This window comes from Serinus canaria, chromosome 3 (assembly GCF_022539315.1).
Source record: "Serinus canaria isolate serCan28SL12 chromosome 3, serCan2020, whole genome shotgun sequence".
NCBI classification, from domain to species: Eukaryota; Metazoa; Chordata; class Aves; order Passeriformes; family Fringillidae; genus Serinus; species Serinus canaria.
In genome coordinates, this window is record NC_066316.1 from 36,169,229 (window position 1) to 36,181,379 (window position 12,151).

Genomic DNA, 12,151 nt, shown 5'->3' on the forward strand with positions numbered 1-12,151 from the left:
TTTTATAAATACAGATAACTTTGAAGTGCGAATTATGCAGTTGAATTTGCAGTTCACACTTAGTTGCAGAATAATTTAATTATTTTTGAATGTGTGATACTGCAACTCAAAACACTTAGGCTTAAAACCTTTAATTTTTCTGGAGTTTTGTAATTAATGCATTATATGAAAACAGAATTAATACAAAAACCCTGAATTTAAAAGTTTAATTCAATAGGTGTACTGGGTCTAGAATAATGGTGGATTTTGTGAAAGAAACTTCAATGTAAATACAACTGGATTTATATTTCAGAGTGTACCGAAAGGAAAATTTTTTTAGGCTGCAAATGTTTTGTAAAAATCTTCATTTGTTTTAAAATGTCAAGTGGTACAAAAAACTATCTTCAGACTAACCTTAAGGGGAAGAAACGTCTTTGAAATGTCTCTCTTTTTGTAATTTGCAGTGAGAATAGTTATCTTTTAAGGGAATATGTATGCAGAGCTAGTAGTTCTGAAAAAAATCTATAAACAAATCAGAATACCCATTTTTTTACAAATCTCCATAATGTCTGTTTCAAATATGTTTATGAGTGAGTTGTTCCAAATTAAAAAAAAAAAAATCCCATTTTTTTTTTCAGGCCAGTTGAAGCAAGCTGATTTAATTTAATTTAAAATATATTAGAAATGTGAAACTTGAACTTATCACAAGAGATTCTTTGGGCTGAACTTTTGCAACTGAATTCTGATTTCAGGATTTAGTACATATAGATTTTTTGCTTTAAATTTTTTTTTCCACTCAGACTTAATTGGTTTTTGCCCCTATTTGACATTTCCCTGTTGTAGTCCTTTTTCCACTGGTTGATGCCTAGTTTCATGGGCTGCCTTCCTTCAAGCAGTGTTATGTTGGCTGGATGTCTCACCAAAGGTAGGGTTATCACATCCACCGCTCCTCATAATCACTGTTGTGATCACTCCTGGCAATGTTTATTAATGTGGTATATCCCATGGATTGGGGACCAATGAGATAGATGATAATCCCTGAAAAATAGAAGAATAATTTCAGGCAGAATTCAGAATGTGATATTGTCAAACATCATTGAAACAATGTCATAAAATTAAAATATCATAATTAAAAAAAGACATTTTGTGAAATTTTTGGAAATGACAGATTACTTGCTTTTAAGAGATCAAAACTTTCCAATGGAAAAATATCTTAAAATATCTTTTTTTTTTTTTAAAAATCATCTCTAGTCTTTAACAGCTTTTTATTAGCACATTAATCTGCAGGAGGCGTTAATTTTCTGTGATCTTGCATAGAAGACAAGGAAAATCTTTGTCATCAACATTTCTGTAGGATCATTTGGAGAATCAGGCTCCAAAGGGAGACAGCAGTAGCATATGTCTGTGAAAGAATTGGATGTGCCTTGGCAAAATGGCTCAGCTGAAAATATGCAAGACGTTGCAGGCGTTTGTGAGGGGTCTTTGCCCCTGGCCTGAGCCAGCAGGAGGTGATCCTGGCTTGTGCAGGGAGCTGTTGGAGTTGGTCTGGTGCTGGTTCAGTGGGCAGACTTTCAATCTGCCACCAGTTAAGAGCTCTGTGCTACACCATCTCTGTAGCACCTATCTCTGTGGGTGTTGACCATTTTCCCTTGGGTGAAGCCTGAGGATTTGCACTTGGGATGCATTGAGATTGAAGGAGAGACAGTGCTTTGGGAGGAGACAAACAGAAAGATATTCTTTCCAAGTTCCTAAGTGTAGTGAAACCTTGCCTTGTTCACTTGCCTTTCTTTGCCTCCTTCTATTGGTGTTCCTTTCTAACAGGGGAAAAATGAATCTTTGCAAAATTGGAAGACCTTCCCTGGCAAGGAGGAGAAAGGTCATACAAGGTGGCCATGTCTCTGCATGACAGTGTTTTTACTCGAGCTGGGTATAGGATATAAAACCTTGACTGAAAGCCAGGATACACAGAATTAAGAAAACCCTTCCGCCAGGAAATGTGATACTAACATAAGTCCAACCAAGAAGTATTGTTAGAAACTGACTTTAAAAGCAGGTCTCTCCAGGGTCACAAATCTTTGTTTTCAATTGTCCTGTAATTTGTATCCATTTTTTATGGCTAGTAAGAAGAAATATTTTTGAATTTCATTATATTATTGCATTTGGACCTTTCCTCTCTCTCTCTGATTTGGGAATAAGTGACAGGCAATCCCCATTCTATTGTAGCTCCTTCTGCAGAGGAATCAGAGTGATTCCTTTTTAGCATCAGTTTTGGACAAAGTGCTTTTTCACAAGAGCACTGTGTGTTTAAACTATTCTTACCACGTGGGAATGCTCTCAAAGAAACATGGCATGTGATGCTATGTGGTCCAGAATATTTCATCTCATTAGTGCTATACCGGTTGGGTAAGTTATTAATCATTTTGATGTCACCTCTAGCATGTTTAAAATTCTGTGCAACATTTATGTAGAGGAAAAAATTTGACAGTAAAGGCTTACTCCTAGGGACATTTTTAGTTTAAGTTGGATAAAAATGCCAATATAAATATATTACACAGAACGATGTCTGGACATTTACAAGCATGACTTTGTTTTTTCTAGACAAGGATAATTCTATTCAGCACTAAATACTTAACTTTTATTTGCCAGACAGCATGTGACACTAACTGTATTTGGATTAATGCCTTCTTGGTGTCATTTTTTCGCCTTGTAGAGTTATGGGTAAAAGAAATGAAATCACAAATCTCTCATGTATCTGAAAGAAATAAGTAGTTCCATTTATTTATTACATGTAAGCCACAGGGGAAAAAATCCTGAATTAAATATAATAAACACTACTGGTGCTGATGCCTTGTTACCTGAAACAATTCCCTCACTTAAATGCAGCTTAGGAAAAAATTGTGTGATTGCCTTTGGAATCTTTGTAACTCACATGTCAGCATCTCCAGGTCTGATGTGCCCTTACACATAGCTCTGCCATTTTATCTTTTTTTTCTTTAATTGCTGAACATGTACTTAACATTAGACAATCATTTTCTCTGTGGCACTCACCTAACAGAAACTGGTTTTCTGGCTTCATGTTTTTTTTTCCTTACTGCATATTTGCTAGAAAATGTCACCTTCAGAAGCCCTTGGTTCCGAGTACTTGTCATTGTACCAAATTTTTGTTGTGCCCTGTTGTTTTAATATGCTATATACTGTTGCTGCTTCATGCCACAACAAATGAGAATTAGTGCATATTGTTTTGAGCATGTTTGTGTGCGTATATAACTATAGATAACTATATGTATATAAAATGTGTGTACGTGTAAAAAAAGTAGGATACAGGTTATGTAAAATAAAATGCACCTGATTTTCTTTTTCTTCCTTTTTAAAATATCCTGATAGAAAGAAGCTTGGCTGGACCACAAGCAGGAATGCAAGTGTCTTAAGAGCATCGTGCCAAATTTTCCTCCAGACTCTGTCAGACTTGCTGGAAGGATTGTTTTTAAACTAGTAAGTGAGGTTCTTTTAGATTGATTCAGTGCAGCAAATTCTGGTAAATACTTTCTCACTTTACATTATTAATGCAATTATGAACTACAAGGCTGAAGTGACTGGGAGTGCTGAAAAAAATTAGGCTGCAAATTGCATTACAAGTTTACTGATTAATTTGCAGAAATACTGAAAGGATCAAGAGATTCCAAAACAGACATTACTAAGCTCAAGGGACGTGTTTATTGACTTTCTTTTCCTATGGCTATGTGGTAGCATTCTAAGCTTATTCCTGCCTGGAAGCAAAACATAGGGGGAGACACTGTTTTCCCTTCAATAGTACTGAAGTTATTGGTGCTTTTCTGTTAACCTAATGGAAGCCTCATTAGGTGTTGTTTGAATGAGCAGTAAGGGCAGAAGCACTGGTAGCTAGCCCTTTCTTTAGAGGGCATAATGCCATGCTTTCCATGCTGCACCCTCTTAATCTCAATCACCTTTTTTAATGTTTTTCTAAACTCTCATGGAAGTCCTGGGTGTTTGACATTCCGACAGTTTGATTGCTTTACATGACTAAATTTTCTGATAGTTTAAGCAGCTTATAAATGTGTGGGATTGTAAATCAAAAGGGATTTGCTCATTTTTTTGCTGAACCTGCTATGATTCTGCCTGTGTTGAATAAAAGTGCAGGCCTTTGTTGTGATCCGAGGTGATAAAATATGATTTCACAGTTATTTTATACATTGTTTCAAAGAGTTCGTGCATGACAGTTTTTAAAGGGCAAATATGTACCTAGCAATACTGTGCATTAATTAGAGTCACAGGAACTCTGAAACTACAAACCTCATAATCTGATTTCAATTATGCTCTAAAGGGCTAAATAAGTTACTAAAGGTAAGCTGCCAAAGTGTTAAAAAAAAAAAGAAATTAGTAGAAAGTCTTATAACAACAAAGAAATTTAGTTTTTTAGGATAGTTTATGCAAAATCCTGGATTTGTGTTGATGCTGTTGGCCTTACCAGATTATCTTACACGTTTATCACATGGAGTAATCAGTCTTGTAGAGTGTTTGCAGGATAAAAACATGCTATGGGAGTGTTAATGATCTGTTTTTCCTCTACAGCTCAGACAATCAGTATGCCCTTCTGAGAGACTCTACTCTTTTTCCAATCTTCAGTCAAGTAAGTAATTGCCAGCCAGATTTCAGGAAATACTTACCAGGTCTGCTTTACAAAAGGGCCATCTGATTTTCTTGCAGCCTGCCTTCTGAAGGTTTGCTCTGTGGAGTAACAGAATCAAAGGTGAAAACCCCTGTGGGAAAGAACAGTTATTTCAAAGATAAAAGGAAAAACATGCCTGTTGTCTTGAAGCAAAACCTTCCTGATTTTTTTTTTTTGCTTTAGTATTTTTATTTTCACATTTTACAATGAACACCTTGCCTTTTCATTTTTTAATTTACCCAATGTCTGCCTTACTACATACAGTGTCAATATTTCTACATACATACACAATAGTGCTTATACTTTTACACTGAGGTTTTACTTTTTTAATACTTATGTGTTATTGCATAAAGCTTCAACATGACCTCCAGGAATAGGAAAGAAAGGTAAATTTAAAAGGGGTATGTGTATGTGTTTCTTCTATGTGACCTTTCCATGGAGAAAAAAGATGAAATTATGCAGTTATTACTTTTGTGGCTTCACAAGTTTCAACTGCTTGGGTAGAAACAGATGCTCATTACAAACTCTCAGCAGAGCAAATGTTGAAATAGGAAACATTTTTTTCATATTTTGTGGCATCCTAAAGACTTAGAAAGGAAGAAATACATCCTTGGTTCATTTTTGCATCTTGTTTAGAGGGATTTTCTGGAGAGTAATGTGAATATTTTGATTACCTCAATGTTTTTTAGTATTATTCAGAGTTTTGGCTACAAACTAGCTTGACCAATGGGTATGGTTAGAAATAAAACCAGTATAAACATAAAAAATGCAACACATAGTAATAATTTTACTTTTGAACACCCTGACATTCTGCTGCCTTGTCCCAAACTGCAAGGGCAAAAGACCTTAACAAGGCAGCAAATTAAAATGGATAGATTTCAGTTATTTAAAACAGTGATTTTTCTGCAATGGAAAGTCTCAATCTGTGTGACAAAGGCTTATGGAAAACAGATGCTTCAAATTAAGTTAAAATGATGTAGACTATGGACTTTTGTGCTTCATTACACTGCTGGGATCCAAGGAAAGAGTCTTTATTATACCAATGGCTGATTCAAGAGTGGTGCAGGAGGAACTGGACCGGGAGAGTCTCTCTTTAAAAATTAAATATTGATCACTTATTCAGCAGTTGTCTCTAGTGTGGGCAAAGATTGTTTTGTAACAGGTTGTTCCATACAAACTGGTTTCTCAGTACCCTTCAGGAGATGATCTCAGCTTTCCTTGAGTTGACTGGAGACAGGGGGAATAATGTGATAAGTTGTCTGGGGAGAAGCTTGGTGTTGAACAGGCCTGAGTGGCAATGGCTAAGTGGTACAAAAGTCTGTAGAGGGGCCAGAAGTTTCTGCTAAAATTCTCATTCTGAAGGAAATGGTGATATGGCCTGTGATACAGATGGGATGACTGTCCTCTCACTGATACAGAAATAGCTGCTACATAGCCAGTTAGTTTAGGAGAAGACAAATGAGAGATCCACATGTAGTGTTTCATCTGTACCTACTCTGGGTCTTAATAACAATTCCTGTGGAATCTTCTTAACTGCACAGCACCAAGTGTTTAGGACATTAACACATTAGCTGAACTTGATACTTCAGGCTACAGTACAAATGACCTGTGCATAATCTTATGTAAATGTTTTGGCTAACTCTTTACTTGTGTTGTTTTCCTGGCTTCCTTTTTAGAGTGGAGAGATGGTCTCTATGCTTTTAGAGTTAAAGTATTCCAAAAGTGTTTTGGCTTGGTGTGAGAACTTGTAGTAGCTGTGATGTTTTTTGCTGCCTCTGCATGCTCCAAAAGCTCCTGTTGTTTCATAACAATTTCCCTGTTTGCAGCACAATTTATGAATGATGTTGATAAAGCTTTTGTTTCTTGGTGTACTTAGTGGGAGCTGTAGGAAAATCAGAAATGCATTTGCATTAGAGGCCGAAGTGTATAGGAGAAAAGATTTCTTTGAACAGATCACATGAACTAGGAATACAGTCTGTAATCTGAAACAAAAACATTTTCAGGAAGCATCTTTGTAATAGCAGATAATGTTTAAACACTAATCAGAAATGTGACAGAATTCTCATTGATATTATTTTAATCTTATTTTGGGGTTTTACCCCCCACTTGTAATTTCAAAAATATTTTATTTTTGAAAATTATTATTGACATTATGCTGTCTGATTTTGCTTTACATTATTACTTTTCCACATTACTTTATACTGCTGGTTGGTTTTTAGTGTGGTAGGCATATGAACTGAATAGAAGCGTTTTATACACTTTTTGAATAATTATCTGCTAAAACATATAATACATGAAAAACCACAAAGCATGTGGAGGCATCCAGCCCTTTATTAAGTTCTTTTCCAATCTCCGTGGTTCCTTGAAATTCCTTTATATGTCCTGAAACTCAGATTAAGTAGGAGGGGTCTCTCTGAGCATTGTTACTTTTGCTAGTTCTCATTTATCTTAAGACAATTCCTTCCTTCATTAGTTCTCTGGGCTCCCTATGTTACAGCAATTCAGAAATCATCTTTGTTTTTGCTTCCTAAGACTTAGTATTAAGAAAATAGTTTGTGTGCTGTATTATGGGGCAGATATTTTGCTACTTTACTTGTGTAAGAACCAGAGTTACATAACTAAATCCCCATGCCTTATTTAGAAAATTTTTCATAGCCCTTTTTTTGCATTTTGTCTCCCACACCAAGTTCCTTAAACAATTGACAAAAGTTCCTTAAAAACAAAAACTGCAAACATACACAAATTTAATTTCAATTTGCTTTTGGCCTTTTTAAAATGTGCTTGGAAAACCAGGTCTTGATCATTTTCCATTAAGGTACCCATGGGATTTTATTTCTGGATCATTAGCTCTGATGTCCTGGATAGATTCCAGTGTGGATAATTGCATTCTGCTTCCATCTCTATCACTTCTCCCTGAAGTTCCAGTTGGTTTTGGTATTCATGTTCACATCTGTCCTAAGCTACAGTGTCCATTTGTAACATGCTTCTTATATGATTTCTCTTCTTTACTCTAGGGTTATTATATTTGCCAATACTGAAACAAACCATGCCTTCTTCTCTCTGTTATAATACATTTTGTAATGTATTATAGATAGTTTAAGGTAAATCACATGTTGTGTTGAATAATTACATTTGAAGGAAAAAACATTTCTGTTTCCAAAGGGATATTATATAAGAAATGCAAGTGTGTGTTTATAATTTTTCTTTTATATTTTTTAAACTTGATTGTTTCAGTCATCTAAAAGTTTGCTGCTTCTCTTGAAGACACAGTCCTCATAGATACCATATTTTTCTATACCAGAGATTTTCTGTGCATTATGAAATACATATCTGAATTTCTAACATTTACATTCGTTCATGCCTACAAAATCACCTGCAAACATCCACGCTGTTAATTGCATTTGGGTAGTGCTGTGAGCATCTAAAGGTGTTTATAATAAAATAACAATTCAACATTATGCAGAGATAGAATTGATTCATAGTGCATCATAAATCTCTGCCTTTTGTTATAGACTGGTGCTTGAATATGCTCTGCTTCACATTCTCCATTTTGTACTAACTGGTAGGAAAAAGTGTGAAGCAGGTAGTCAGGCAGTGAACTAGGGCAGCAGCAGTTTCACTTTCTGTGTTGAGACCTGGTACATGCACGATCACTTAATTAGAAAATGAGGCACTATGATTCTTTCTGCTTCAGGATTTCTATCTGAAAGACATGAATGGAGCTGCTTTATAAAAAAAGTGACAATTGCTTATTATTCTTTCATATTCATTGTTTACCAGTTGCTCTGTATGAAACTCCTTTTGTTCATAAATACTTTTCTGTTTCATCTGCTAGCATAAAGTGTTTCTGACACGTCTATGGAGAATGCAGTATAAAAGTATGTACTGCTGTATAAAGTTCCAAGCATATTTCTAATGTGGTTAATGTTACAAACCCAGATGCCTAATTTTTGGATGTAATGTCTTACATCTGCTTACACATCTGCTTTATCTATTGGCTTTTGATCTTTAACTTGCTGTCGCATTCATGTGATTTGGCAGTAGCAACCTGATAAACTCTGCTGTGTGTTGATAGGTAGCTGTCACAAAAAATGAGAAGTGTCTGCCCTCTGTCAAAATTGCCCTCTGTCAAGATTAATTCCTGGACTGGAAATGTCTGGACTGTATGGCTGCCATTGGATGTTTTCAAAACGTTGGTGAAATGTTCTGTTTATGACATGGTCTACTTTTTTTTCCCTTTCCCAATAAGACGCTGAACGGTTAAGTGAAGAAATGAAAGATGGCCTCAGGCACCTTGCACAGACTTTGCAACTGTATTTGAAAACTGAGATCCAGGATGAGTCTCAATTGCCACCTGCAATTGACTTTTTTCAGATCTTCACAAAAGTAAGTGTTAAAATCTGGTTGCTTGACAGCTCATAAATTATCTTTTCCTGGTGATCACGATTTATTTCTGAGTGGGAGTTCAGTAGATACATTCACAGTGTGATATATGACAAAGTGAATTCAAACTGTTTTTTTTTTATTCAGTCAGTATTTAAGTAGAAGTATAACTTTAATATAATTGCAGCACTTCAAAATTAAAACAGTAGCCAGAGGATATTTTTTTCTTTTCCTTTTTTAAAATGATCATGTTAAAGTTGTTGGTTGAGAAAAAAAACTAAGAAAGTTCAAATATAATTCAGTCAATCAAACTGAGTAATTTTTTCACAGTAATGGAGAATATATAACATCACTCTTCAGCCTAAATTTTTTCTGCAAAATGAAATATATTTGTAGATATCCTCCCATCCCACTTTGTCATTTAGACAAAGTATATGCTAGTGTTTGTGATAGTACTGTATCCTACAACCTGCTTTTTCTAGAGGCTTTGTGGATTATTTATCCTGGAAGGTGACATATAAAGTATTTAAAATTAGATTCCACAGTATGTAAAATGTTTATTGTGCTTCTAACTAAATATTGCTGGCTTTTGGTATAGATATTTTATTACCTTCAATTCAAGAAGCTAAATTCAAACAATGCTAGCAGAAATGTTTTATATGAAGAGTACTCATAGTTTTAATTCCATTTAATTTTTTTGATTTCTACTTGATTGATAAATTCTGCCATAAGATTTATCTTTTGATTATTTAGTAAGTGTATTCTTATGAAGTAAGCATTAGTATAACTTTTTTTTTTTTACTGCTATAAATAAAAGAAAGAACCTCTTTGGGAGAAATTAAATAAAAATGCTATAAATTATTTTTTTAACATTTAAAAGAAGTCTGTTTGCAGAGTTAAACTTTTTTTTTTCCTGTGGACAGGAGTAGGAGTGATTTAATCAACTGTGTTGTTTTTCTGGATTTTTTTGATTGGTGATTAGACTGCTGTGATGCAAAGTTGCAATTTTACCTGAAAAATCTGGTACACAGTCTGAAATAGACCCAGTGAAAAGGGTGCATAGATAAAACCCTTTAAGTACTACCTCATCTCCACTCAAGCTGTTGTATTGTCTTGTGTTGGCATGCTGATTTGGCCTGAGCTTTGTCAGATGCATTTCACATGAAACATGCACATTGTGTTATCTGGTGTAGGGAATTTGTGCAGCTGAAGATAAAACTGTTTATCAGAAGATGATCACTGCCTTCTCAGTTTGAACTGAGTTGCTGCTTGTGAGAAGTTCTTTCCAAATGTTTTTGCCTTCTACATAATAATAAGCTTGAGATGGGGAATGGCCATGTGGCATTCCAGAAACAGTGTGATGACTACTAAACACATTGGAACAGTGGTGAAGAAAGTGCAGAAGGTTTTTAATTTTTTTATGTACACACATGCACAAGCATGTGCACATATGTGCATCTCCTCTCCCCTCCCATGTATTGTAAGTGGCCACCAAGGGCAGAGTGAAAGCCAAGACTTTCCAGCTCCATATTTTGTTAACTGGAGAACTGGGAATGCTCTTGTTAATAACAACATTTGCCCTACTGTAGCATTGGTGTCACAAAGATATTTTTTATATATTGACTGTGAATTTTTCCCCACCATATTGCATGTAGTGCAAAATGCTGAGTTTTTAAGGTTTTTTTGTTTGTTTGGGGTTTTTTTGTCCGTTAAACTAGGGCTCATTTCCTTCTTTTTCTGGTTTTGCTTAGTCTGTGTGATAGTCTGCTCTGGGAAAATGGAGAGCAAATTACATAGATCTGTCACGTGTACACATACTTGATATCATTAATACTAAAAAGAACTGGCAGAAGGGAGGGGAGAATCAGACTGGACAGGTGAGTGGTTGGGAGAAAAGAACAGTCAACATGCCACATGCTTTGCATGAGTAAAATTAGTATCTTGTTCAGAGTTCAGTCAAGCACAACTGTCAAGCTTTTTGTAGGACCTTGTTGTCACTCTCTAATTTTCCATGTGGCATTTTACAGCTTTCCTAATTTGGTTGTCAAACGAGTTTGTTATGAGTGTGATAGTGTATTAAAATATTAATTTAGTATTTCCCCATCCCTAGGGAGGTAGCAGCAGATGTTTTCTGCCATTCCCATGGAATGTTCTTTGGAAGATAAGCTGGATGTCCGTGCAATTTTTTTTTTTTTTTTTTAAAGCTGAGTAGGGATGCTTATTCTCAGCAGGTAAAATTTAAGACTTGGGAACTGTAAAGTCTTATCAGAGACTTTTGTAGTCTCTTCTCTGTAGTATAACTCTAGAGAAGACCAGCTGTGATGACTTCCCTCTGTGGTCAATAGAAAAAAGAAATTCTACAGATACATAACTTCAAGATGTAATCTTGTTTTCCCAATCACTTCCAACATTCCTTTCAAGTTCAGTAGGTGCTTATTCGAACATTGAACTTTTTTGGATCAGTTCTTTCATTGCATGCCACAAAAACATCCAGTCAAAGGTTATTTTTTATTCTGTTTGATGCTGGATTCTCAAGAAGGAAAATAAACAGACTGCCAGACAAAAGAGAAAAATTATCCTGTGGTGAGGTGACTATATTCCAGATGGTTCTTGGAAAATCTCCAACCTGATTTAGGTCAAAAGAGCTTCTCGGAAGCTCTTTTAAGCAGTCCTCCTTCTCTGCTGTCCACTGCTCTTCTCATTGTGAAAATTAATTATAGTTTTATTTGCTTGCCTGTGATGCTTAATAGGCAGAGAATCCCTCCTGAGTGTGCAGTTGTAGAAACTTCCCACTGAAAATCAAAGAAAATTTGGCCACTTCTTTCCATGGGGGCAGAATTTGCGTGAGATCTGTGGAAAATACCAGCTGTACTGGATGGGGAGGTGTTTCAGAAGGGTTATGCACCATCTTTCTGACAGTGTTGCCCTGTCCTTACTAGACAATTTGCTTTTGTACCAACTGTCCTTTGAGCTGGAGTTGAATTTTCTCATTTCTGTTATCTGATCACTTTTTGCAAGCTTCAGTTTATTTAACGTGCCATTTATCAAGGTTGCAACTGTTTTAAAATTCTGATCCTCAGTATTAAACAGAATTATCTGCAG

General features: G+C 35.5%; 1 protein-coding gene across 1 annotated transcript in view; it reads left to right on the forward strand.

Annotated features, from left to right (window-relative positions):
• The window catches only part of SMYD3 (SET and MYND domain containing 3), a 380,180-nt gene that overhangs the window by 48,106 nt on the left and 319,923 nt on the right, over window positions 1-12,151 (forward strand). The window contains exons 3-5 of the mRNA XM_050973100.1: window positions 3,364-3,471; window positions 4,570-4,627; window positions 8,916-9,052. Coding sequence (XP_050829057.1) covers window positions 3,364-3,471; window positions 4,570-4,627; window positions 8,916-9,052 — 303 coding nt within the window. The remainder of the gene's footprint in view (window positions 1-3,363; window positions 3,472-4,569; window positions 4,628-8,915; window positions 9,053-12,151) is intronic.